Below are 27,728 nucleotides of genomic sequence, written 5' to 3' on the forward strand. Positions count from 1 at the left end.
TCTCCCACCCTGTGACCCTGATCAAGGACATTCGGTGGATTTTGAATTTACCGTAATTAGCGCATAAACAAAAAAAAACCGTAAGAGTCATAGCCTAACACCACTCCTCTCAATTAGCCTCCAGTGCCCTCCCTCTTTTTCACCGTCCGGAGGAAGTTCCTGAATATTCTCTCTATAAATACCCCCAATGGAGAACAGTTTGATTCACAGCAATCCAGGCACCAGCTCGCCAGTGACCTCCCGCATCACAAGTGCGTCGTTTTCAAAGAAAAGGGCGGAGAAGGATGAGTTCGGCACGGAGTAAGTAGCATTCGGGGCAGGTCCTTCCTCGTCGCGGCCGGGCGGGGCTGGAGACGAGAGGGTAAGTTTCCTCGTGGTGGCACCTTGCTCAGGCGAAGGTAGCCTTTTTGGCGTCTCTCGGGGCGAGGGCTCTCCGGAGCGCTTTTCCGCCGCCTTTGGGACTATTGCCCACCTTTGCGGTTGAGGAAAGGAAGAAGGACGAGTCCCGGCTTATCTTCCCGACCGCTCGCTATTCCTTAGCACCGCCTTCAGGAATGTTTAACAAGTTTTGAAGTGGCCAGATTGCAGGTCCGGGTTTGATTGTAGGAGAATAAAACTCTTAACCGGTTAAATTGTTTTATTTCCAGAGGTCAGGACTGGCCTTTGTGCGTTTAAGAAGGAAGGAAATTATGGTATTTGCCTCGAAGTTCTCCCAAAAGTTCAGAGAAGACGCGGCTTCGTTTTCCAGCCTACTGACATTTTCACCTTTTTCAAACGAGCTGGGCAACCGGGTTTCGAAAAACCCGCCGTAGCTCTTGCGGGGACTCGCGTCAAGCGAAGCCAAAGATTGCCACGTGATAGAGACGCCCCCGACTTGGAAAGGTTGGGGAGATGAAAGCGGCAGGCTCGTATTTTAGGCTGAGTTCCACTGAATTTGCTGCACGTGCTAGAAGAATGATAGACTAATTCTGACGGAATCCGTCTTCCACCCTCTTGCGCTCATAGTTTCGTCTTGGCTCGAGCTATGAGGAGTTGAGCGGCGTCCCTTCAGATTGGAGCTGTGAAGCTCCAGCTCCACTTTTCCTTGTTTTAACAGAAAAGCGGCAGAGATGAGGCAGTAAGTGAAGACTGTGGGCTGGAGCTGATAAATGATAATTGATCATATTATAGCTATCTAATGGTTTCAATCTTTTATATATTAGTTATCAGCTAGATATTTTAGTGCAGTTCATAGAAGTGGTCCAGTTTGTTTTTTAAACGACCAGTCTCTCCTGACCATTGTATATTCTTTTATTTTCCCAGGTGGTCTTCTTCTTGTCAGTATTGCACTTTCTTGGTTAATGTGCTTAGCTGCACCTCATGCAGAATTTTCTGGAGATCCTGGTTTACATCAGTTTGTTTCGAAAAATAAGGAGTTTGCCATCCGGATAAAGGCTGATCTCCTTGCATTGAATAGGCTTGTGGTAAGTATATGCTGGGTAAAGAGATCTACAAAGAGATACATATAGTTTGTCAAACAAGTTTCTCAAAGTTATTTTAAAGAAGTTGGGGCTATGTTATCAGCATTTATGAATTGGCTTTTGAATCAATATGTATTAAATTGCTGTATACCAAGTTTCTTTCCAACAAAAAGTAAAGAATCTGTAGTGGGAGAGGGAAACAAGTAATCTATAGATTCCTTAGGATATGTTGATGAAAATATTTGCCAGCCATATTGGGTAAATTCTCTACTGCAATGATGCAAATAAAGTAGATATAAATCTTGGTAGTTTTAGTTTTTTCTTCCAGTATTGTTTTAACGATATTTTTAACCTGGAGATTTGCATTTGGGACTAGATTTCCAAGCCAGTATGATTATTTACTATGAAAGCCTAGACATTTATGAATTTGAGGTGTAATGTAGCTAGATGAAGTCCTATTTTTAAATTAATCTAAAATTTATAAACTCCCTATTATATTGAAATGATACAGCAGAATCTCAGACTAATGGAAAATGTTGAATAGTGGAAGGGGAACAAAGCTGCCAGATTAAATGTATTGAAGTAATAAACTTGAAGTCTTTTGATTTTCTTCCACTGAAATGTTACTTCATAGAATCCCAAAGCTAAAAAGACCCTTTAAATCACTACTTAAACCAATGCATAATTTTAAATAACAAGGAAGGATTTGGAGAAGAATCTGAGTAATATAAAAAAACTTATATGTGATAAGGTAGCACAAATGTGGCTTTAAACCATTACTAATTTTGATGGTGTGCTTTCAGTCTACACTTAGATGTACTAGTGTACTGCTTTACTACTGATATCTTCTGTAGAAGTTCTTCTTGCATTCTTGAACAAAGGAATTAAAATATTAATCAGTAGACCAGTTAGGATACCTGGTTATAACTATGACCATGCTACAGTAGAGAGTTTGCAGATGACATCTCTGTTAGTAGAAGATTCTTCATGTTATAAAACCACATGGGCCTCCAATGCAATTGTTGAATTTACCAACCCCATCCAAACTCTTGTGTGAGTGAAAAACTAGTAATCTTGCACGTGTCGAATTTCAACTTTTAGCAGCTGTAATGAAGAAAACCAGCAATTAAAGCCAGCAAACTACTGCAGATCATAGAGTTTAAATTTAGGAGTATGGAAAACTTGGCATGAAGAGTGTTACTTAGAAATACCTTGATGCCCATTGTGCCAATATACCTGCTCCTACCATAGTGACGTAATTGAGAAACATGATAGATTAAAGTAATTAGAGCATTATACATACATAAAACCAAATTCATAGTTGGCTGAAATTTTCCCATAAACTACCTGGAACATCATTCAGATATGGGTTCCTTTGCTAGTACTTCCCATAAATTACAGCTCAGTCTTCCAAAAAGCCTTAATCTTATGCATTTCCTAGCATAAAATTATCTACTAAAATTACACAAATGTTTCTGTCTGGTGCTTCCAGAATACATGTAAGATTGTGCCAATTCAGAGTGTCAAAACTCAAAGGAGAAAATTCTTTGCAAACAAGCCAGCAAAGTTTGGCATTCTTGATGCATTCTTCTTTGGGTGTTGGGAGGGAATATTTTGATTGAATCTGTCAAACAAATAAATATATTATAATTAAGATTTATTAAATACAAAGGGAGAAAATCCAACGGAGTGGAATTACCTGCTTGATGCTCCTTTGCAATTCTTTCAAATAGTTTTTTTCATTTGGATTGTGTGGATAGTGATTCATATAAGAGTAGCTTATGGTGAACGACTCTAAATTCAGAGGTAAAATTTAGTATTTATTTTAAGAATAATATCCTCATTGTAAATTGTGCCAAGTTATACTCAGTTTTAATGGGTTGAATCGAGGTTTCACTGTACTTAAGGTGAGTCTCAATGAATCCAATAGGATTTTTTGATAATTTCTCCACTGACTTCTGGTGTCTTCATAAAATCACTCAGATGTTATTGAAGTGATATTAAAGTTCTCATTACTGTTGTTTTGGTCCAGCAATGGCTGGATAACTCCAAAGGTGCTGTAAGCTATTAATGAAGAAATTACCTTAGTCACAGCTAACTTTAAGTTTGATTGGTTTTCACTATTTAGCTCTGTGGCTGATATGCATTCAACTTCCTATTTTTAGTAGAGCATAATTTGTTAATTATGAAGATGATGAATAGATTTGTTAATTATGAGGAAGATGAAAAGAACAGTCAAAATCTCTTAATTGCTGGAAGTCATATCCAACTGTACTCATTAGCTGCTGAGATTTCCATAGACATTACTCATGTACTTTAAAGCATTCTGCTTAAAGATTTAGAAACTTGGTGGGAAATTTCAAATAGTGAGTCTCAAGATAAGTATTTGCTGTGTCAGAATGCAGCAATATTCAGCCCTTTTCCATACTGCTATTTGCATATCAGCCACACAGAGCTAAATAGTGAAAACTAATCAAACTTAAAGTTAGATGTGACTAAGGTAATTTCTTCATTAATAACTTACAGCACCTTTTGAGTTATCCAGCCATTGATGGACCAAAACAACAGTAGTGAGAACTTTAATATCGCTTCAATAACACGTGAGCAATTTTAAGAAGACACCAGAAGATAGTGAAGAAATTATCAAAAAATCCTACTGGATTCATTGAAGCTCCCCTTAAGTATAGTACAGTGAATTCAACCCTTAAAATTGAGTGCAATTTGGCACAATTTACAATGAGGACAGGATTTAGGATTATTAAAATATTTATATTCATATAAGTACGTTAATATGCATTTTAATAAGTTCATGTCAGTATTAAACGTTATTCAGATTCTCTGAGCTTTGTTGGGTTTTGAAGTATAGTAAAAATAGGATTGTGGGAAGGGGAAGGATTTTGTAAAATAGTGCTTTTAGGGAGCAAAGATATAAAAGCACTCACATATGTTTGCTCTTTTTTTGGAATTCCAGAAATGTCTCTTCAGACAATATTTTCTTTTTTTCCCTTCCAGCGTAAAGCATTCAGCTTTGGCAGCAACAGAGAACTAATAACGATAGAGAAGCTTTTGGGCATTCAACAAGTTAATATCTCTCATTGCCAGCAGGATCCCTGTGACATGGTAAGTAACAACATCCATCTCATTGTAACTTAAAAGCATTTTCCCTCTCAATGGAAGAAGTACTAGGGTAGCAGCACATAATTTTGTAAGAAATCATGGCAATATTTGGGATTTTTAAGAACATTTGTGAGTGTACTCACAAAGAGCCTATGTGCTGTTTGTAAAATGGCTGCCTAGACTCAGCAAATTTAAGATATATGGATTTCAGCTCCTAGAATTCCCCAGCCTACATGACTGGCTAAGTGTCCTTCCTTATAAGTAAGCTGATAAGAATGTTTTTTAGTTACCTTTCTAATTTTTGGGGAGCCTTTTTTTACCCAGACTGGCTCTTTCTAGCTGCTGATAGTTTTGTCTGAGAAGACAGAGCATTTGATTCCAGCCACTAACTATTTTTAATTTCCTAAAAATGGTTTTGGAAACTATTTGGTTTTCAGAGGTGTACTTGTAAGCAAACTACTTTGCTTTATTATATTGCCATCTCTTTTTCCCCCCCTCTTTTGGCTGAAGGAAAATAAATGTCTTTAAAATTAGAATGAGGTAAGACAGGACCTGTGCTGGTGCACATTAACAATTTACATATGTACGAAGATACTCTCTGGGGCTATATTATCCATAATCATATATTATAAAGGAAACAAAGCAGAAATAAAGCAATATTGATTTTTAAGCCAGTAATGGGACTCACTCCTGCAAATGTCCACCTACCTTGTCTGTGCATAAACTCTCTTACTGATTCTATCTCATGTTTTTAATACATTCCCCATAACAATAATATGCACCCTTTGCTGTAGTTCCATGTAATATCAGTAATCATGTAAATCATTAGCTTGATTTCACTGGAGCTGAAATAATTGCATTGTCATTGGCCCATCTTTTTTCTAATCTTAATCTTAACCTTTTTAATGGGGCTTCCACTGACAATACACATGCATTAAGTGTAATATTTGACAACTTTATTATAAAGTGTGTAAGTACACAACTCCTTGATGGGTGCCTGCTTTAAATTTGGCCATTAGTTCTACTGGTGTCAAATTCATTTTGGCAATAATGGTTATTCCTTAAAAGGTGAACACTCAAACCCTAAACAGTAATGAAATAAGATACTTATTCTAATATTAATTTGCTTCTGCCATGCCCATGTCCTGGTTCTAAAAATGTGCTCTGGGCACATTTATTTTTATTTTTTTAAAGCAGACCTGTTTCAGAGTGTTCATATTTTACATATCTACCCAATATAATAATTTTGGGCTAGCCAACATCTCCAGAGAAGAATATTACAAAATAGGTTAATATCACTGATAACAGCATTAAGAGAAAATTCCCCTGTCTGTTTTCCCAATAAACATTTCTTAAGAGCTATAAATTCAAGTGTAGTGCATAGATCATCTACATCTATTTTATTGTTTAATTAAAATGTATGTTTATTCAAATCACATTTTTCTGGCTACCACTTTTTATAACTTTGTCAATTTTTCCACTATTAATCTATTAATTCCTAGTATATACTGGCTGGTCATTGCTTAAAATGGTAGAGAAATGGAGTCACTCTTTATGCTTTAGTTTATCCTTTATTGCTTAATTTAAAAACAGTAGAAATTGTCCATATTTATCCATATTAAGCCAATTCTAACATTTCATCCTGAAGAATGTCACTGTTTCCTTACCTTGTAATTAATATAGCTTTTAATTGTGGCACAGCAGAATCGGGTTTGTTTTCTGATTATGTATACATTTTATTGTGGAAATAACTTTTTCCATAATTTCAATAACCTTGTCTACTTTCTGGAGAACAGAGCTTGACTTGCCTCTCAATGCAGAAGTTGTACAATACCATTGAAATCAAAGAAATATTTTATTGAAATTTGTGTAAGAAAGGAATGCATAATAATTTTTGGTAATAATTTCCTATAACATTTATATCATGTAGGAAAGCTGCTTCAATCAGATACAGGCAGGCCTCCAAACCTACTCCGGCTATCTGTCATATATTCACCAAATCTTAACAACTTACGCTGACCAAGTACTTAATATTCAACTGGATATTTCCAACTTGTCCCGCAACATTCAACAACAGGTGAGGAGTTGCATAAATATTATTTAAGTCGGGAAAGGATCGAAGCCAGGTAGTGAGGGGAAACCACCCAGTTCTAAGGGGAATATAAGAAATGTTTAGTATATGTATGAATGTATGAATCTGCTATGATTTAGCAGGTCACCTACCTAGATATTAGCAATGTTCTCTTGGGGAATGTTGATGAACTATGAAGGTAAGTTTCTAAAAACTGCAGATATGGAGAGTACTTTAGATTCCATTTCCAAAGGATACATGGGCATGAATATAGCATCTGTTGCAACACTCGAGGGCTGTATCCTTTTCTGGGATCACACAATAGGTGTGAAAGGGGAAAGCCATTGGGATTTTCCTGCTATTGAACACAGGGGTTATTTTCATATTCCAGAGCACTTTTTTTAGTATCAAATCCAAAGTACTCTATGGCTTTAGTATTTGCAAGATGCATACTACTCAGTCCTCTTAGAGAAGCCATGTCCTTTATATGGATCTAAGAAGCAGACTGCTTCAGCACTCAAATACACCCCAAAGTGCTGTGCTTGCAGGAAGATTCTTTTAATTATTCCCCCACTTCATCTTTGGGAATAACCTCTGTTGCTATTACTTATTGTACAGTTGTATATTCTGAAGCTTTGCCTTTGTCATTTTGGAAGCATAAATTTCAAAGTAGTAAATACTTAGGCTTTTGCTCTTCACACTTTGAATAATCCCAGGGCCTGGTTTTTGCACACTTTTGTACTGTACTGAACTTTATTTTATATGATATGAGCATTTTTCCTGTTCATGCATTAATCCTAACACTTTTGTACTGTACTGAACTTTATTTTATATGATATGAGCATTTTTCCTGTTCATGCAATAATCCTAACATAGACAAACTGCTGCACTCTTTGAACTGAGGCAATCCTTCAAGCTTGCCTTATAAAATTGTTGCTGCAACTATGGTGGGACAGAGAATAGGATGCATGGGGAAGTGAATATATCTGAGTGCATTATCTTGCTTACACTCGCTCAGATATGTACTTATGAGCAAATCCCTTGACCCACTGCTCCTTGTGGAACAAAAAGTTTTCTCTCTGCTTTTCAGAAGGCTGGGACCATGTTTTTCCCTGCTGGGTTACATCCCATTGTCCCTTGCCATGACAAACACACAGTTTATTTATTAAAATAAGGTCATTGAAGAGCACTTGGGGATTTGAAAGTGACAGCATTGGCTGCAATAGGATTGATCCAAGAGTAACATGCAAGGCTGATTTAGATACTGTTGGACTTAATATGCAAATGTGAATTATTAATCTGAGATTCCTCAATTTCTTTAATCTTTGTTTTAGATGGAAGAAAGTAGTCTGACCAGTGTTGTCTATCCACCAGCAGAAAACGAGCCTAAATTTGTGGAAGTTCAAAGAGAAATTGGAAGCTACCTGGTTCTCTGCAAACTCCAGATATTTATGGATATGATTTTCCGGGCCCTGAGGCACTGTAGTACATAAAGGGAATCTATGGAGAATTCTCACTAAAGACTTGGAAGCTGAAATAGTTCTGTGGGGGAAAAAGGAAGTCCTAAGACTTGCTTTTGCCTGACAGGACTGCTTTGACGGGTATAATTCCAGCTTCTCTATCTTTGTTTTTAATTTATTTTAAATTTTTATACATCATTTTAATACACTGAAAGTAGGAGACAATAAAGTAATCCAGATAAATTTAGCTCTAAGAGAAATAAAAATATTAGCTGAGTTTGTACAACATGTTAGATTAGATTAAAGCGGAGCTGGGTTGCTAAAGATTCAGCATGTTGTGAAAAGCAAGCCATTGTCTTACATCGTGAACATTCCATTCTCTTAAGCCATTGTTTCTCAACCTCAGCAATTCTGGCTTTGAGGAAAATTGAAGTCTTAAGAATTTCTAAAGTTGAGAAACACTGGGTTAAGTTGTAATTTGTTTTAAAACAGACTGTAAATTTTTATAGATTAGCATTCACTTCAAATGATTATTGGTACGGTATTGAAAGAAGAGCATCTCACATGTATATAGTACGTGGAAATGGGGAAATTTGCCTTCAGATCTTTTACCATTTGAAAGGTTACTGCAGTTAAAACATCAGTTGTTTAAGACTGATAATAATTAACTTGTAAGAAAAAATGATTTTTTTTCAAATATCAAATATTTTGCAATGAAATGTATTCTTATGATGGCAAGTTCCCAGTTCACCCAGGCTCTTCTTTCCCTGTGGAAATATCACTGTAATCGGTTTTTAATAGTTTGTTATTATTTTAATTTATTAGCATATTTAATATTTATAGTGTCGGAATTGTTGAAACTTGAATTTGGACTTCAGTACTAGATATTTATTTATTATTTATACCAATGCTGTCAGATTAATGTAAAACAGTTGTTTAGATTTCAGCCATTCTTGAGTGCACAGTTCACAGGGCTATAGCCACGTGTGGCATATATGTTGAGGTACATACAACATTAAACTACTGTTTAATATTTAAACATAAGAGTACTAGCTGGTGGTAGCTAGCTGAAACTACAGGATGAAACATAAGAGAAGTTTGCAATTCCTGTCTTTACTAGTATTTGGGGCCTACGGTATAGTCTGTGGCCTTGCCATTTTTTTACCGAGGCTAAATAGACTGCAGGCAGACATGGTTTCTTTTTTAGAAGAGGTTCAGTTCATAACTTCCATCATCATCTATCATTAGCCACACTATTGTGCAGAAAATAATTGTGGTGTAAAAAGGTGAACAACTCCCAGACTGCTTAACCTTGCTTTATGTACAGTAATCCTGGTGCAAAATAAATTCCTGATTTAAGCAAACTAATAAACAGCACTCCCTCTGCCATTGTGTCAGATTATTTACCAGACAGTTTCTGATATCACCAAGCCACCTATGTTATGTCAACAGGTATCATCACCACCCTTTTAAGAGTCTAGTGATAGAAACAGACAGACTCATTCTAACAAGGTCAAGTGGTTAAGTTGATAGCATTTCAAGCTTTAAAAATTCATAAGTATAAAGTGTGTGTTCATTTGCTATAGAATTCTATGTAGAGGTATTATTTAATAATTATCTATGGATCTTATTTATGTTACAGTTGAATTAAGTTATTGTTTAAATGATTTGAACACAAAGGTAAAAAAGCCATTAGAGTTGCACTCAGTTCCTATCTACTTGAATACTATGTTTCTTTGTTTAAATGCAGTCCTTTGCCAAAATCGATTCTGATTTCTATGGAATCCCATTGGGTTCAAAATAGCTATTCATTTTGGGAGAACGTTATAGTAAATTTATGTGTGTGTTTACACATTTACGTTTACACATAATTCTTGTCATTCAATTTCTCCAGCTGCTAGTGTCTACTGTAACTGAATGAATTTGAAATGATATTGCTTGAGTATTGTACAGTGTCAGTATCTTGAATCTTGTTCAAAGGAGCAATTTTATCAACACCTTTGACAACTTTTATTTTCTAAATGCTGTTTTATATTTATATTTAATTGTGGTATAGCCATCACATTCCATTTGAGGTAAAATGTCAGTATTTCTATCTGTCAGTTCTTTGAAGAGATGAGAAATAAATTGTAAATGGTTAATCTAAGCTGTAACCACTTGTATGATCATGACACTAAGTATAATGTTACATTTTTATCTGTTTTAAATAAATTTTATATCATAGCAAACTCTAGTGCATTATTATTATTTTTCTAAGCTTTTTTTAAAAAATGAAATTGAATGAGGACCATATAAAGCTACAGTTGTAATTTTCAAAAATATGATTAATGTAATGGCTCCTGACACCTTGCCCCCTTCTGGATGAGATCTGTTCCCACTCTCCTGATCTTCTATAAGGCCCAGAAGATTTACTCTGCCAGGAGAAATTGGTTCACGCTGGAAGTGGTTGATGGATCAATAGCACCTTCCCCATGCTTCCTCCACCTCTCTTTTTACCATAATTTTAATAATTTATAGTTTTACTGATACTAGATGTATATAAAACCCAAGAGGCAGAATAAGGCCAGGATAGCCTAGTGTTTTTACTGATGTCAGTTTCTAATGAATAAATAATGCAATTGCACCTGGGCTTGGAGTAGTACAAAACCCAAGCATGGAGGTACTCTCAGTGCAAGTTAAATTCTTCAAAATACAAATACATGCCCATGCTCCATTCTAATTTAAATAAAGTTTTACTGCAATACAATGAAAACAAACCTCAAATCACTATTGAAAACCATGTAATAAGTGTCTATCATTTGCAAACCAAGTAGATTGTGAGATTATAATTTATCATATATGAATGATATATTGGAGCTCAAGAGCTCTCATGGAAGCTGCTAAAGACCAGATGATAGTAAACAAAATATGATCCTTCCAACACCCCCCACATCCTGTCACTAATTTTTTCATTGCCCCCATCATCCTGCCAGAACAGATAAAGCTTCCTCAAGGAAAAAACAGTCCAGTTGCCTTTTGAAAAAGCACCTTTGAGACAACTTTGACCTGCATAATTGAGAATTTCCATAAGCTTGCTACCCCAACACTTTCTCCAGTCACATAATTTAAAAAGTACAGTTAAGCAATATCTTGGATTCAATTTTGCTAAGGACTAGGGGAGGGGCTACGGGAGACACGATAGCAGTGTTCCAATATCTCAGGGGATGCCACAAAGAAGAGGGAGTCAAACTATTCTCCAAGGCACCTGGGGGCAGGACAAGAAACAATGGGTGGAAACTTATCAAGAAGAGAAGCAACTTAGAACTAAGGAAGTTAGAACAATCAATCAGTGGAACAGCTTGCCTCCAGAAGTTGTGAATGCTCCCACACTGGAAGTTTTTAAGAAGACGCTGGATAGCCATTTGTCTGAAGTGGTGTATGGTTTCCTGCCTAAGCAGGGGGTTGGACTAGAAGAACTCCAAGGTCCCTTCCAACTCTGTTATTCTATTGTATTCTAAATGTAAAAGATCTGTCTACCAATCGTAAAGAGAGAGAGAGAGAGAGAGAGAGAGAGAGAGAGAGAGAGAGAGAGAGAGAGAGAGAGAGAGAGAGAGAGAGAGAGAGAGAGAGACTATATTTTGTGTGTGTTTGTGTTTGTGTTTGTGTGTGCGTGTGATATTCTTACATGATTAATCATGTGACCAGAGTTATTTTGGAGCTAAGCCAGAGGTGAAAAGGTTGGGGAGAAGGAATCCAGTGGGCACTGTATTCACTGTATCCTGTCAGGACTGTCGTGAGAAAACATGACCCAATTTGTCCATTTGAGTTTACTAGGGTTAACTCTCTATGGCAGAGTTTCCTAGTTTCCATGTGCTCCTGAGCCTAGTGCAAGTCAAAGTTATGATACTATTGATTCTTTTCTTATTTTTTTATGGGGGAAGGGCTTGAGAAAGTTATTATGTACTATTTTATAAACCAGAAAAATCAAACCAGATACAGTATATCAGGATTATCAAAGTAATTCTAAAACTGGCTAGATTATTTTAGATGTGAAATTTAGTAGAAAATGGCATAGCAGAAAGAGGAAATTAAAGATTAAATGCTGATTGAAAACTTTGTCAACAGCAGATAAAAGTTTGGAATAAAAAACAAACAAAAAATCATATTAACAGTTTTTTGTCTTTTCTCTTGATGTGTAGGGCATGAATGGAAATGGTGGGTATGGGATCTGCTTCAAAATCTTCCACACATTTAACTATCAAAATACAAAGAGCAAGAGTGTTCTTAAAGACACGCACATGGCAATTTGAAGGTGCTCAGGATTTAACTGGATCCAAAAAATGAGGTGCCATATGTATTACCCACCCCTCTCTTAACCAACCAACTCCACTCTCAAGAATTAGGCTTCCCCTGACCCACTAAGAACTGGCAGACAATCAAAAGCATTTCTACTTACCGTATATACTCGAGTATAGGCCGACCCGAATATAAGCCGAGGCACCTAATTTTACCACAAAAAACTGGAAAAGTTATTGACTCGAGTATAAGCCTAGGGTGGGAAATGCAGCAGCTACCGATAAATTTCAAAAATAAAAATAGATACCAATAATGCCATTGCCCATTGAATAACATATACAGCCTGCCTGTGCCCATTAAATATACAGTAGCCATTGTAAAAATTTGCTCTGCATAACAAATTATTATCACACAATACCGGTGTATTCAATGAAATACTTCACTCACCTCATGATGCTGATGTCCCGCTGTGATGATGATGTCCCGCCTCCTATGACACACGGCACAGTGATTCCTATCATTGGATCACTGTACCAGAGGAGGTGGGACATCGCTATGTGGCTGCTTGCCATAACAAGGAGGAGGTGGGACATCGTTGCAGAGCGGCAGGAGGGGGAGGAAGGGGAATCGTAAGATAGCCCTGCATTACATTAGAACGTGAGGAGGGGGGATGGTGCAGTGCACGCTGCACGGCAAACTGACACAGAGGGAGGGGAAACTCAGGAGCGCTGGGCCATTCATGAGCGTCACCCAGCGGCATGGCCCCGCCCCTTTTTCTCCTCCATTTCGGGCAAATTTTTCATTGACTCGAGTATAAGCCAAGGCGGCTTTTTTCAGCTCAAAAAGTGGGCTGAAAAACTAGGCTTATACTTGAGTATATACAGTATATTAAAACATAGGCTGAAATCAGTGGTGGGTTTCAATTTTGTTTACTACCGGTTCGCTCGTGCACACATACACTTTCGTGCGCACAGTGCTTCTGCACATGCACAGAAGTGTCCAGGTGGGTGAGCAGAGCCTCCTGCCACCACCACTATGGCCCAGGATCTGGGCCAAACCAAGAGCAACCCACCACTGGCTGAAATTAACAAAGCACGTATCCCATTAAGAAACCGACAAACTCCCACTAACTTAAACATAACTAAAATAAGTCTTTGCAAATCATGGAAATCTTTTAGCCACACAAAGGCAATACCCAATGTCATCAAAAACCCAACATTCCAATACAAAAAAGATGAAGGATTAATATACCCTGAAGCAGGGGTTAAATTCAGCAGGTTCTGACAGGTTCTGGAGAACTGGGATTGATTTTTTTTATTAAGTTTGTATGCCGCCCTATTCCCGAGAGACTCAGGGCGGCTAACAATAAAAAGGGAGGGGATACAAAAAAATAAAATAAAATAACAACAATTTAAAATTCTACAACAGCCGTAACCTCAAATGGGGCTGGATAGTTCAACAGCCCCAGGCCTGCCAGAACAGCCAGGTCTTAACTGTTTTGCGGAAGGCCGGAAGGGTAGTAAGGGTCCAGATCTCCACGGGGAGATCGTTCCAGAGGGCCGGAGCAGCCACAGAGAAGGCCCTCCCCTGAGGAGTCGCCAGCCGACATTGGCCAGCAGATGGAATTCGGAGGAGGCCTAGTCTATGGGATCTAATAGGTCTTTGGGAGGTGATTGGCAGGAGGCGGTCTCTCAAGTACCCAGGTCCAATACCATGTAGGGCTTTAAGAGGAAATTTTGAGTAGTTCGGAGCCCCAGAGTGGGGTGGGAATGGATATTTTACAGTATCCTTCCCCTGCCATGCCCACCAAGCCACGCCCACAGAATCGGAAGTAAAAAAATTTGAATTTCATCACTGCCCTGCAGGATGAAAAAATGCATTTCTTCCCAGCAGCAACACCTCTGTAACCAAGTTCATAAACAAAGAACAAGTTTTTGTATAAATATTGCTGACTCTGCCATTCAATCTGTGACCACCTACAAGAGCAGTGCTCTTTGTTATGCTGCTGGATGAAAAGCATCCTCCATCTCAAGCATGTTGCCCAGTGTGTTTCTTCACAATTGGCTTGGAAACAGATCAAATAATTTTCCTCCAACAGTATAAAAAGGTAAAGGTTCCCCTTGCACATATATGCTAGTTATTCCTGACTCTAGGGAACGGTGTTCATCTCTGTTTCAAAGCCGAAGAGCCAGCCCTATCCGAAAATGTCTCCATGATCATGTGGCCGGCATGACTGAAGGTGCACAGAATGCTGTTACCTTCCACTAGAAGTGGTTCCTATTTTTTCTACTTGCATTTTTTACATGCTTTCAAACTGCTAGATTGGCAGAAGCTGGGATAAGTAACAGGAGCTCATTCTGTTACGTGGCACTAACGATTCAAAATGCTGAACTGCCGATCTTCTGATTGACAATCTCAGTGTCCTAGCCACCGAGACACCATGTCCCTTCTTCCAACTATAAACAAGTCTAATGAATCAAAGGAAGGAATAGAGAAAAAAAATTGGCATAATCTCTGCTGCCTTTCACTTTTTATGATTCTTAATAATTTAAATAGTCCTTTCATAAACAAAATATAATCTTCATACCAATTCATGCTCAATAAACATTCAGTTAAGAGCAACCAAAGGTTACAGTTAGGGTTTATACTAGGTTTATTTTTTAAAAGGCCTACCTCAAGTCCTGGATTTGGGCCAGCCTTAGAAAGACATTCTTTATCAAATTTGACATAACATAACCGCATTAGGCAACATGAATCATATAACCATGAGGAAGAAATCCTGAACAAATTCTGCCCCATACCCTTTATTCAGCTCCTTGTCATGCTGATAAGACTGTTTTCCCGAAAATAAAATCTATCCCAAAAATAAGACCTGGCATGTTTTCCATGTGCACCTAAGTCCTACCAGCCAAAATAAGCTCTACTTAAGAGCCTCTGCAGCCATCCAGCCAGCCACCCATTCTGTCTGGTTGCTCCCAGTGCTGCAGCCACAAGATGAAGTGGGTGCCTCACATGCTCCACATTGGCTTACCCCCGCAGCCAGGCCATCCATGCCCTGGAACCTGCCTTGGATGGCAGCATCAGGACTCATGTGCAGCAGGTGCCCACATGGCTGCGGGCCACTTCTGTTTGCTCATGGCAGGGCAGGAGGCCATGAAGTATGACAATGCCACTGATGCAAGGTGGGGGAGAAGAGATGCCCAATGTGCTACATACCGGCTTACCTCAGGGCCCCCGCAGCCAGACCATCCAAGCCCTGACATCTTCCTCATGGCAGCAGCACCAGCATCCATGTGCAACCGATGCCTTAATAAAATCATAAAACTCAAGCCAAGCATCAAAAGAAATCCAGTTGCTTATTAGGAGCTTCATATCAGCACAGACCAAGTGAGGCCAACTCTGACCTCACTTAATTTGTGCCTTGGCTCTGACCCTCTCTCCCTCTCTCCCCAAGGTGTGTCATCAGCCACATTCCCCAATAAAGCAATTTCACGGGTTGTAGAAGTCACTGCCTCTGGCCACTGTTGGTCTCTGTGGATATGACCTTGATGTTGCTGGCTGGAACGTGCTTTGTTTTGACTGAAATGCAAGTTCCTTGATGCAGTTGCGAGGCTCGATTCTCTATCCCTCTGCCTATGGCAACTCGAGAGCAGGTCAGGAATGCTTCACGAGTTGACAGTCACTACATGACCAGATCCAATTTTACAATTTTTTCAGCAGTTGTTAAGTGATTTTTTTTTTACTCATTGGCCGTTTTTCTCTGGAAACCCAAAATTAAATATCAGGAACCAGGGGGGGGGGGAATTAAATTGTGGTCACATGACATGAGATGCTGCAAACTGCCTTAAATCTAAACACTCAAACACTCAAAATGTGATCATGTGACTATGGGACCATAGGCAAATCATAACTTCAAAATTAAATCCCAATAAGCTTTCACGGGAGTCTGTTATAACTTTGATGATTGCTAAGCAACTGGTCATAAGTCAAAGATTACCTGTATAACAACAACAACCTATTTTAGAGAAGTGGGAAGGTAAAGAATGTGTCTACTACTTTCAGATGCGGACATATTCACATGCCCCTATGAAGAAAGAGGTTAGAATAATTCCCCCCTCCCCTTAGGGAATCTATGAAGACAGTAAGTTATGCTAAAGCAGGACTTTTTGTAGTCTTCCACAACAGTCTTTTTTAGCATAATTGCTGAAGATCGGTCAGTTGCTCACTATTCTGAGATTGTAAATACATAAAAATGACTAAGAGTAAAAACTGGTATTAATTTATGCCAAAATGAAGTGGAAAGTCAAACTGACATAATTAACATATTGTTAAAGTATCCTTGGAATCAAGAAATAGGCTGAATTATCCAAACCAGCTGCACAAAATTAGGACTTTGTTGGGGCTTGTTGATTCGTATCTATGGGTCCAGGTTCCCAGGTATCTTGCCATGACGTAGGAAGAAAACTTTATTCACAAACTTTCCCAAATTGCTACATTTCTTTGGGAAAACTTAATGTTTATTTTCTGGTAAACTTTGCAAGACCAAAAATGTAAGCCAAAAAGCTGTATTACATTTCTTTGGGGGAGTTTCATGTTTGTTTTGTTTCAGATTTACCAGAACAAAGATATAAACAAAAGGAGAGGTTTCTTTCATCAAAAAGCTGCTCTTGTGACAAGATTAGCCTACAGAAAGAGAAGGGGTAAAATGCAAAAATCGGATTGGAACAGATATCCTTTTCTAACCTGTTTTCTTTAAAAATGCAACAGTTTGTGTAATACTGGAAAAAAATGCAAGGCAAATTGCTTCATATTTCAGTGTTAAGTAACTGGAAACTGTGCTCACCACTTAATAACATATCCATCAAATATGTGTGTGTGTGTGTGTGTGTATGCGTGTGTGTATACATATACATATACATACACACACACACACACACACACACACACATATATATATGTATGTTGTATTTGTGCTGATGTATATATACATATACATATACATATACAATATACATATACATTTGTATATGTATATGTATATGTATATGTATATGTCTATGTCTATGTCTATGTCTATGTATATGTATATGTATGTGTATGTGTATGTGTATGTGTATATGTATGTATATGTATATATGTATATGTATATGTATATGTGTGTATGTACGTATACATATGCATGTATATGTATGTATATATGTATATGTGTGTATGTACATATACATATGTATATTTATATGTGTGTATGTATGTATGTTGTATTTGTGCTGATAAATAAATAAAGGGAGACTAGTATAGATCTATTTCAAGCTATTTAGCTCTCATCAGCTAGCCATACCCTTACTGGGATTGAACCTGTGCTATATTACATCTTAGGCAGACGTCTTAGCCATTAAGCCACAGGTCCTCCTCCTTATCAGCTGAAGCCAGGGAGGAAGGTATATATTTAGTGTCACAACCCATAGTAAGCCCCAATTATGGGAGGAAGCTAACAGCTTCCATTATCTGTCAATCGGCTCGTCACAAGAGTCCATCACGACAGAAACCCAATATTTTTACTGTTGCCTTTGTTATATTTGTATATAACAAAGGCAATATAACAAATATATTTGTATATTGTATATGTATATGTATATGTATGTGTATGTGTGTGTGTGTGTGTGTGTGTGTGTGTGTATGTATATATATATATATATATATATATATATATATATATATATATATATATATATATATATATATATATATATATATATATATATATATATATATATATATATATATATATATATATATATATATATATATATATATATATATATATATATATATATATATATATATATAATATAAGTGAATATCTATATATGTAAAGTCACAACCCCTGGCATGCCCAAATATATACACACATAGAAATAAGGTCTTTGTGCCCTGGTGGTGAACCTGTGGCATGTGTGCCAGAGGTGACACGCAGAACCTTCTCTGTAGGCACATGCTCTGTCATGCCAGCCCAGCTCCATTGCGTTTCTCTGTCGTATTTCTCACCATCATTTGCAGGGAAACAAAAGTTTGAGAGACTAAAAAAAAAATGTGAAACAGCATTTCAACTTAGGTGCAGTACATTTGCTGTGGCTGCCCCCATGGCCTGCCCCTACTCTTACAGCACCTTGTGCAGCACACTGAAATTTAGTGTGGAGGCCCAATGAATTTTGCCCGGCTGGGCAAAATGAAGCAACTGACATCCAGTCAGTTGCTTTTCCTGCAGAGCTGCCTGTGTTGGGATGCCCCGTCTCCCAGCTGGTCTTCGCCATGCTGCTTCTCAGTTTGTTGGCCAGAGGTCAGATTCCCACCACCCAGCAGCAGTTCAGGAGTTCCTCCCCCCCCCCCAGGAAGGAGGGAGAAAGAGGTAAAGAGAGAGAGGAAGAGAGAGAGGGAGGGAAAGAGAGGGAGAGGCAGAGAGAGTTGGGGAAAGAGAGAGAAAGAGGGAGGGAGGAAAATAGGGGGAAAGAGAGAGGGAGGGAAAGAGAGAGAGAGAGAGAAAGGAAAGGAGGGGGGAAAAGAGAAAGAGGGAGGGAAAGAGAGAGGGAGGGAAAGAGAGAGAGAAACAGAGAGAGACAGAGGAAGGGAAAGAGAGAGAGAAAGAGAGGGGGAAGAGAGAGGAGGAGGAAAAGAGAAATGATATTACAAAAGTTTTTCTTTATTTATTGTTGCTAAACATAGTATTTCAAAAAAGCAGAAAAAAATAAAGGGGCATAAAAGTGCATTTATCATGTTTTTCTTAGAACAATTAGCAGAACTCTGTCTTGTTTATCATTATTTTAGGTAGTAAAACCTCATTAATCAGGTTAAATTGCCATGTAGGCATTTTGCGATAAATAAGTGGGTTTGGGGCACTCGGTCTTTCACCATCACTGTTCTAGGGGGTTGTGCAGTGTAATGAGCTTTGTGTGTTTTGGTATTTCAATGATGGTGGATAAATCCTATTATGTCCTAAAGGCAGTGGTGGGATTCAGCCAGTCCGCACCACTTCGGGAGAACCGGTTGTTAACTTTCTGAGCAGTTTGTTGAACTGGTTATTGGAAGAAATCATTAGGGCAGAGAACTGGTTGTTAAATTATTTGAATGCCACCACTGCCTAAAGGTCATGTCCTGTCCTTCTTAAACCCATCAGCTGAATTGAAGGTGTTTTGTTAATGAATAGATTGGCTCAGCCTTTCTTAATGAGCACAAAATATCCATCTCTAAAGATTTGAGGCTGATAAGAAAGACAGAGGTGGCTTTCTGCCTTTAAGAACATGTTTTCTCTATTTTTTCCCCTATTTGCCTCTTTTAATATTAATATTAAGAATAGAGAATATTTTAATCTGGGGAGGGGGGCTTCCTACACTATTTTAAAAACTATGTATGCCCAGAAAGCAGTTGTTTTGTATTTTGCAACTCCCTAAAGGACAGCTTTCCCAGTTTATCTCTTGAAGTAATAACTGTGGAAAAGAATATGTAAGTAAAAGAACGAATACTAGAAGTAGTGCCTAGATCAGTGTTTTCAACCTTGGCAATTTAAAGATCTAGAGACTTAAATTCCCTGAATTCCCCAGTCAGCAGAAGTCCAAACAACTTAAAATTGCCAAGATTGTAAAACACAAGCCTAGATGAAAGACAGCAGCAATTGGACCTCCCTTGGAAATGTTAAGAGCATATGGCAGGTGCCAGGGTGGGATCCAACTAATTTAACAACCGGTTCATCCTAAAGATTGGGTGGGCATGGCTGGATGGGGGGGGGATGTCATGTGATTGAATGGAGGTGGCCATCTCAATGTCACTCATGGCAAGGCGGGACATTGCAGGCAGGCCAAAGTGGAGATGGCAGGAGCCTTAGACTTACCTTTGTGCAGCAACAGTGACTCTCCAACACCTCATCTCTTGCTGGGTTTCATTGCCTGACAGTCAGAATTTTAAAAAAAGTTTTTGCAGCAGGAAACGGCGGGTGGCTACTTCCGGCCTTTGTTGGTGCAGCTGGTCACACAACCCCAGCCCGAGACACTGGCCTGCAGCCATTGCCTCTTTTTCTATGCGAGAAGCCTGCAGCCCTTGGTCTTTTTCAGCACAGCCATTTAGTAATATGCAAATGATGTTCTTTAGCATCTCTGTGGCATGGGCTGGGCCCAGCAGTGTTGGTGGAAATATATACAGCTCTATACAGTACTATGTTTGTTTCATAGTACTGTATACCAGGTTCCTCTCTGATTATTATATATACCGGACAACTCATAATCTCTTGTCATTTCCTTACCAGATTCCTCAATGCCTTCAACTATGCCTTCTAATGTACTTGAAAAGTTCTTAAAAATTCAGGGAGATATTCAGAGTTGTACCTGCTTTGAAAAAAGTTTGTGCTGAACTGTATAGTGTGCCAAACATCAGCACAGAATGATTTTAAGACTTTGCATTGTGTCATAAATGGTTTTATGATAATTTTTATGAGATAAAATGTTCTATGCAAATTGCCAAATTTTAATTCCATATAAATTGTGGGGCCCCGACTTTGGACACCTTTTGTAATTTAGCACATTTGAAGCACCTTATTGTCCTAAAATACACCATTTTGCTCAGTTAAAGGGTACAAGAAAAGAGAATTTTAGTAATATACATATGTGTGTGCATGTGCATCAGAGGTAGTATTCAGCCAGTTCTCTCCAGTCCGGGTGAACCGGTAGCAGCAACTGCGGGAGGCTCCGCCCACTCCCCTGACATAATGCATGAGCATTGTGCATGCGCAGAAGGTAGTGTGCATGTACAGATACAGCAGGTCAAAACGAAACGCACATGCGCTCACATTTGCAAACTGGTAGGAAAGGTAAGTGAATCCCATCATTGATGTGCATATACACATACGGTATATACAGATGTCTGCACACACACACACACACACACACACACACACACACACACCTCTTAGGTCAAGAAGACATATCTCTTCTGCCTCCTATCCCCCTTCTAAAAAAAGACGTTTGTGAGACTGAAGTGGGTTATAAGTGACTGGCTTAAACTAACTTGCCCAGTGAGCTTAAATCACCTTGCTTCCCACCCTCTTCTTTTTCAATAAGAATTCGCAGTGATGTCTTCACTTTTTGTGACGTGAGCTTGTCTGTCCACAAATAACCTTCTTGGGTTTTCCCACTCTATTTTTCTTCTTTCTTCTTATGGAGGGGAAAAAAAGATAAGAACACCCCTCTGAAATCCTTATCATAGCAGTTCTTAAACACTGGGGTACCAGCAACTCCAAAAACATAAATGGGTTTATTCAAACCAGGGCTGGGTTTAGTCTAAGGCCAAATACAAGGATACTATATCACAGGGGTCAGCAACCCATGGCTCTGGAGATGCATGTGGCTCTTTCATCCCTTTACTGCAGCTCCCTGTCGCCAGTCAGCTCCACAACTGATAGGGTTAGGACAGGTAGAGGAAAAAGGAGGAGGCACTAAGAGGTAACTCTATGATGGGGGAACTGGACTTCCAGTTGCTCCAGAATTAAATGGGGGGCTTCCAGTTAGGACCTTTGTGGTTCTGTGAATGTTTAAGGTTGCCTAAATGTTTATAGCCTAAAGTATAGTCTAAAACAGTGGTTCTCAGCCTATGGGACTCTTTCACAGGGGTCGCCTAAGACCATCGGAAAACACATATTTTCCAAAAAATATGGAAAACATAAAATAATTTTATGGTTGGGGGTCACCACAACATGAGGAACTGTATTAAAGGGTCGCAGCAGTAGGAAGGTTGAGACCCACTAGTCTAAAGAATAGCCTTAAAAGCCTGGTGTCCTGAATGTAGTAAGGGCCATATTTCCCAGCTATATTGCCAGGAGGCCAACTATGCATTTATTTTTGATGTTTCTATTGTTTTTATTATTTTAAAATATTTTAGTAATATATTTTTTAATTGTAAGCTGCCTGTAGTCATTAACTAAGATAGCTATAAAAATTGGATGAATGAATGAGCACTAGCTAACAAAGTTTCCCAATTCTTCTAAAAATGCAAACCTTTGCATAGACAGGAGATGGCGCCAACAGTTAGTGTGACCCAGGGGTGCCATATACCCTTAGGTCAGCATTGGCACAGCCCTGTACCCCCACCAATAAAACTAATGATTTCACTGAGAATCAAATTGGATTAAAAAAAGAATGTACTTCTTAGCTTGAATAGCTACATTTGAATTTATATACCCCAGGACTTCTCAACTATATGAGGCTGCAGCTGCTTGTTGCAAACCTATATAGGAAAAAAGTAAGAGCAAAATTGATGGGTTTTCTCAAGCAATTACACATGTATTTAAGCAAGCCTGATTAAATTTTTAAAAGTTGTGACTGTCTCTAAATTGATAGTGATTCACAAAGGGTTAGTGAATCACAAAGCCCTGCTTTGTGAAATAAGGCATAATGTGACAAATATTTCTGTGGATGAAATTAAATGCTGGGAAATAATTTCAATATTCTGTTTACTGCTGCCATGTGTGTGAAATCCAGATGATACCTAAATGGCAACAAAGAGTTAGGGAATTCAGAACCTGTGCTGTCATGTAATATATAAATATAATATAATATAATACAATACTATAATATTATATTAATTATTATTGCATTATATTATATTTATTATATTATCATATATCATATATTACCTTATCTTACACTCTTATATTATCATATATCATATATTATTCTATTATATACAATTTACACACACATACTGAGGATAATATACATTATATGTATATATTCATATATTCATATATTCTTTTGAGGCTTTTAACGTAGTTGCATTTTTCCTTTTCTTGCATCCAAATCAATGATTTACCAAATTTTATTTTTAATATGCTTTACAAAGGAGTGAAAATAGATTTACATTCAGAATTTTTTTTATTTTTAAAAACTGGACTTTTTAAAAAGCTGACTTTTCATACAGCTCTTTAAAATACATTTACTATTTGTTTTTTTAACTTTTGCTCTTTCCTGGATCAAATGAATTGGCTAACTATAATACCTCCATCTCCACTTCAATTAGGAATTTCATCAAGAGATTCCATTGTGTCATTTTCATCACTTTTTAAAAATGCATTATGTTTATATGCTTGTGATGTAATGAAATATATAGCATTGACAAGAAATAACAGATGGGATTTTTTCCATATTATTCAAATTGATTATTAATTTTACTGTTTATACTCTCCACTGGGCCCAAAGGCAATAGGGACATCAATTTTATCCTTGGAATAATTACGCAGTAATTTAAACTGAAAAAGAAATGACCCATAAACATGCAAACAACTTTGTGGCTAAGTTTGGGTTTAAGTCAAGGTGGCAATAGTTAGCTGACCTTGGCTAAACTAGCAATAGCTAAACAGGGTTAAAACTTGGATAGGGGACCACTAGGGAACAGATAGATATGATGGGAATTGTAATCTACTGCATCTGGAGAATCCCAAATTGGTAGTGCTAGATTAGACACAGTAGAGAACTGAGTATTATATCATACTGGTTATCTCCATTGATCTCAGCTTGTTACTTCTATAACTTACTGTATTGCCGTAAAATGAATCATTGTAAAAGCCATTGGTTTCTTGGAATTATTTTCACTTCCTTGTTTGGTGCTGACATGGTTTTGTAGGTTAATTCTTCGATGTTTTCCTCATTTCCCCCTTTTTTGCACTCTCTGATGAGCCCTGCAGAAGCCTCACTTCCTAACTGAACTTGTTTTCACAAGACAGGGTAGGGTGGGGGTGCACATGAGCCAACTCATGACACGTTGAGACTGGAAGTCAGAAGAACTATCACTAAGATAATAATTGCATCATCTAAAAGTTTGCTCACAACTGCAAAAGCAGTGAATCCATTCAAACTAGGGTTATGGATGGGGGATAAGAACAGAGAAGTTAATAGAGATGCATTGGGAGTTTTCTCGAATGCTTTTTGCTCACCTATTGGCTTCTGCATGAACACTACATTTTGCTTTGTTTTGTTTGATAGATGTAATAAGTTCTGAGCAACTTATTTCCAACATTCTATTGGACTGGAAAGAGCAATAACAAGATAAGAAAACAATAAAATGACTTCTTGAACTCTTTCCAATCATTTATAAACATTAGCCATAAGAAGTGTTTCCATGTCTTTATTACAGTGAAGAAAATGTGAACATTTCTTATGGCCATGGTTTATAAATGGTTGAAAAGAGATCAAGTAGTGTATTGTGCCTGTGAGAAGGATCTAAGGCGAATGGATGTTGTATGTATATGTTTCTTCTCTCCCCCCTTTTTCTCAGCAAGTTACTGTACATCTGGCATGCGTGTATACATATATCTGAAATACATGTGAAAAACAAATGTCCTGATGAAATGCATTTTAGAATATTGGAGGAACTGGCTGAAGAGTATTAGTTAACTCTGAGGAATCCTGAGGAATCCTGGGGTAGTGTCAACGTAGAGTAAAGGTAGCATTTTCAAGAGGCTCCTGTAATGTTAGTCCAGTAAGCCTAACCTTCCCAGAAAGATGTTAGAGCAGGAAATAAAGCAGACCATTTGTAAGTATGTTGAAGGCAATGCTGAGATTCGTAAAAACCAATATGACTCTGTCAAAAATAGATTGCATGAGACAAAATCTCATCTCTTTTAACAATTTAACAATTGGTGAATCCAATGCTGTTGGTTACCTCTCTTCTGATTTTAGCAAAGCATTTGACAAAATTCCATATGGCATTTTGATTTGGATGGCTCTGTGGTAAAATAGGTCTATAACAGACGGGCTTACCACAATTAAAGAAGTAGAGTAATTAAGTAGCATTAATTACTTTACTTTGGCTTGGAAATCAATAATTAGTGGGGTCTTCAGGAATCTGTATTCTGATCAGTATTGTTCAATATTTTTTTATTAAAGTCTTGGATGATAGGATTGAAGGATGCTTGTATTTTGGCCCTTATCAAGATGACAGAATACAATTTCAGTCTAACCTGGATGGTTTGGAAGATGTGGCTGAGATGAATAATATGCCCTTTAATATCATATTAGCAAAATGTGAGATAGATTTAAAAAAAAATGATAGGGAAATCATGACTTAGAAACTGTATCTGAGAACAGCTTGAATGTGGACATTGATCAGTGACCACAATGATCAGGTAAACATTGATACCCCACAGTCACACGATCAAGATCCAGACACTTTGCAATTGGCTCACACTTACAATGGTTGCAGCATCCCATGGTTGTAAGTTGCTCCCGCTGCTGCTGCTTTTTCTCCCAAGGAGCCTAGTTATGGAGCATGCAATCCTGGAGATCTCATACTCCATAGTGTGTACCCATCTGCATTCCATAGCAGATATACACCTGCCTGGCTGCTTCATGCAACAGCATGGTGGCAATAACACGTCATTCTTCACACAGCAGTTACTACCCCCAGCTGGTCCATACTGGCTGGGGAATTCTAGAAACCAAAGACTGCATATCTTAAAGTTGACAAAGTTGAAAAATACTACCTTACAATATTAAAGATGAACTTTCTGTAGTATACAAATATTTTCTGGTTAATAACAGTAACTGAGACCAGAATTTTCATCACTAGGCCATGCAGTCATAAAACACTATGGCTGCATCACTTAGAAATGGCAATCTCAGTATTCCTGACAGTCATTGTTAAGCAAGGACTACATATCCTTAAGTAAGTCCCAGGTGGTTTACAAGGAGGACAGCAGGCAGGGAGGCGCAATGCAAGACATTGTGCACAAACACAGTGGGGTGGGGTTGCTAGGAGGGGAAGGGTGTGAGTGACATCAGAGCAATTAGCTCTGGTGGTTCCTTGGTGGTTTCTCCATTGACTTTGCTTGTGAAAAGCTGTAGAGGGAAGGTTACAAATGGTGACTGTGGAATGCTGCAACCATCAGGTGTCCAGATTGTAATCACAGGTCTGCTGGGATGGCTGGAAATCATAACTATTACTTACTAAGAGCCATGGCAGCACAGTGGCTAGAATGCAGTACTGCAGTCTACTTCTGCTGATTGATGACTGCCTGCAATTTGGCAGTCTGAATCTCACCAGGTTCAAGGTTGACTCAGCCTTCCATCCTTCTGAACGCCTCCAGATTGTTGGGGGCAATATGACGACTCCGTAAAACTGCTTAGAGACGGCTGTAAAGCACTGGGAAGCGGTATATCACCCCACTGTAACTCTGAATGGTTGCTAAAATAGTAGTAATTAAACAAGGTCTACTTGTATATCTACCTGTAGTCTTCGACGTATAAACATTTGTTTACCAACCATTTCAAGTTACAATGGCATAGTAACACTATGGTCATATGGTACATTTTTGGGCACTTGGCAGCCAGAATATATTGTTGCAGTGCTCTGGGTTCACATGATCACTATTTGCAATCTTCCCAGCTGACTTCAATGGGGGAAGCCAGATTTGCTTAAGAACTGCAGAGATTTGCTTAACTGTGGCAAAACTAAGTTATAAAATCAGGCATGACTCACTTAACAACCAACTTGCTTTGCAGTGGAAATTCTGGCCTCAATTGTGATTGTAAGTCGAGGACTACCTGTAATGTTTATGTTGAGGGCAACCATTAGGCCTCAAATATATTTCCACCTTTTTTTGTAAGCCTAAACTGAAAAGTTATAGATCAGTGGCAACTTGAAATTTCAGGCTACAAGACACATTTGTTCAAAATGTTAAATAAACAGTAGCACAGAACATCAAATCAGGCAGTTTGCTATATGAACTTCCATTTACCTTTCTAAATGAACTTCCCATTTATCTTTCCAAAAGAGCTAGTTCTTTTTCTTACTACAGTGGTGAAATTCAAAAATTTTCCCTAGAGATTCTGTGGGTGTGGCTTGGTGGTCATATGACCGGATGGATGTGGTTTGGTGGTGATGTGACCGGGTAGTCATGGCTGCACAATTGACTCATACACAATGTAAAAGCAGCTAGATTTCACACAAAGTGGCCCCTGCAACAAGCAGAAACCTCACAGACACAACTGATTGTCACATAGCTAACTGTCGGAACTTTAAAAAAAACCTTTTTAAGCATTTTTTTTAAACTACCAGTTCAGGCGAACACACCTGAACCTATAGCATTTCACCCAGTGGTGGGTTCCGAATCCCGTTGCAACCATACTGGTTGCAACGGGGCTTGGCGTCCACTAAATGAACGTGTGCAGTGCACACGCATGCATCCTTCCCTCTTGCGACGCCTCCGCAATGCTCCAGCTGCTTGGCAGAGTGTTGAGCAGGTGCTGTGAGCTCTGTGCGCGGAAATGCCGAAGAGCTCAAATATAGGTAAGGAGCTCAGGCGGGCAG

General features: G+C 38.3%; 1 protein-coding gene across 1 annotated transcript; it reads left to right on the plus strand.

The window, feature by feature from the left end:
• Positions 1–284: 284 nt before the first annotated feature.
• CSF3 (colony stimulating factor 3) lies at positions 285–9,462 on the plus strand. The gene is made up of 5 exons (XM_014073750.2): positions 285–300; positions 1,303–1,463; positions 4,473–4,580; positions 6,508–6,654; positions 7,983–9,462. Exons 1-5 carry the CDS (start codon positions 285–287, stop codon positions 8,139–8,141), a joined length of 591 nt encoding a protein of 196 aa, XP_013929225.2. The 3' UTR covers positions 8,142–9,462.
• Positions 9,463–27,728: the final 18,266 nt, after the last annotated feature.

Source organism: Thamnophis sirtalis, unplaced genomic scaffold (assembly GCF_051295495.1).
Source record: "Thamnophis sirtalis isolate CommonGarterSnake01/CBP01778 unplaced genomic scaffold, rThaSir2_p1.2 scaffold_4, whole genome shotgun sequence".
NCBI lineage: Eukaryota > Metazoa > Chordata > Lepidosauria > Squamata > Natricidae > Thamnophis > Thamnophis sirtalis.

What these genes read in the sequence shown, in the direction of transcription:
- CSF3 (XM_014073750.2), top strand. An exon ending in TTGCATTGAATAGGCTTGTG is followed by an intron (nt 1,464 to 4,472) that starts GTAAGTATATGC and finishes TTTCCCTTCCAG; the next exon opens with CGTAAAGCATTCAGCTTTGG. An exon ending in CCCGCAACATTCAACAACAG is followed by an intron (nt 6,655 to 7,982) that starts GTGAGGAGTTGC and finishes TCTTTGTTTTAG; the next exon opens with ATGGAAGAAAGTAGTCTGAC.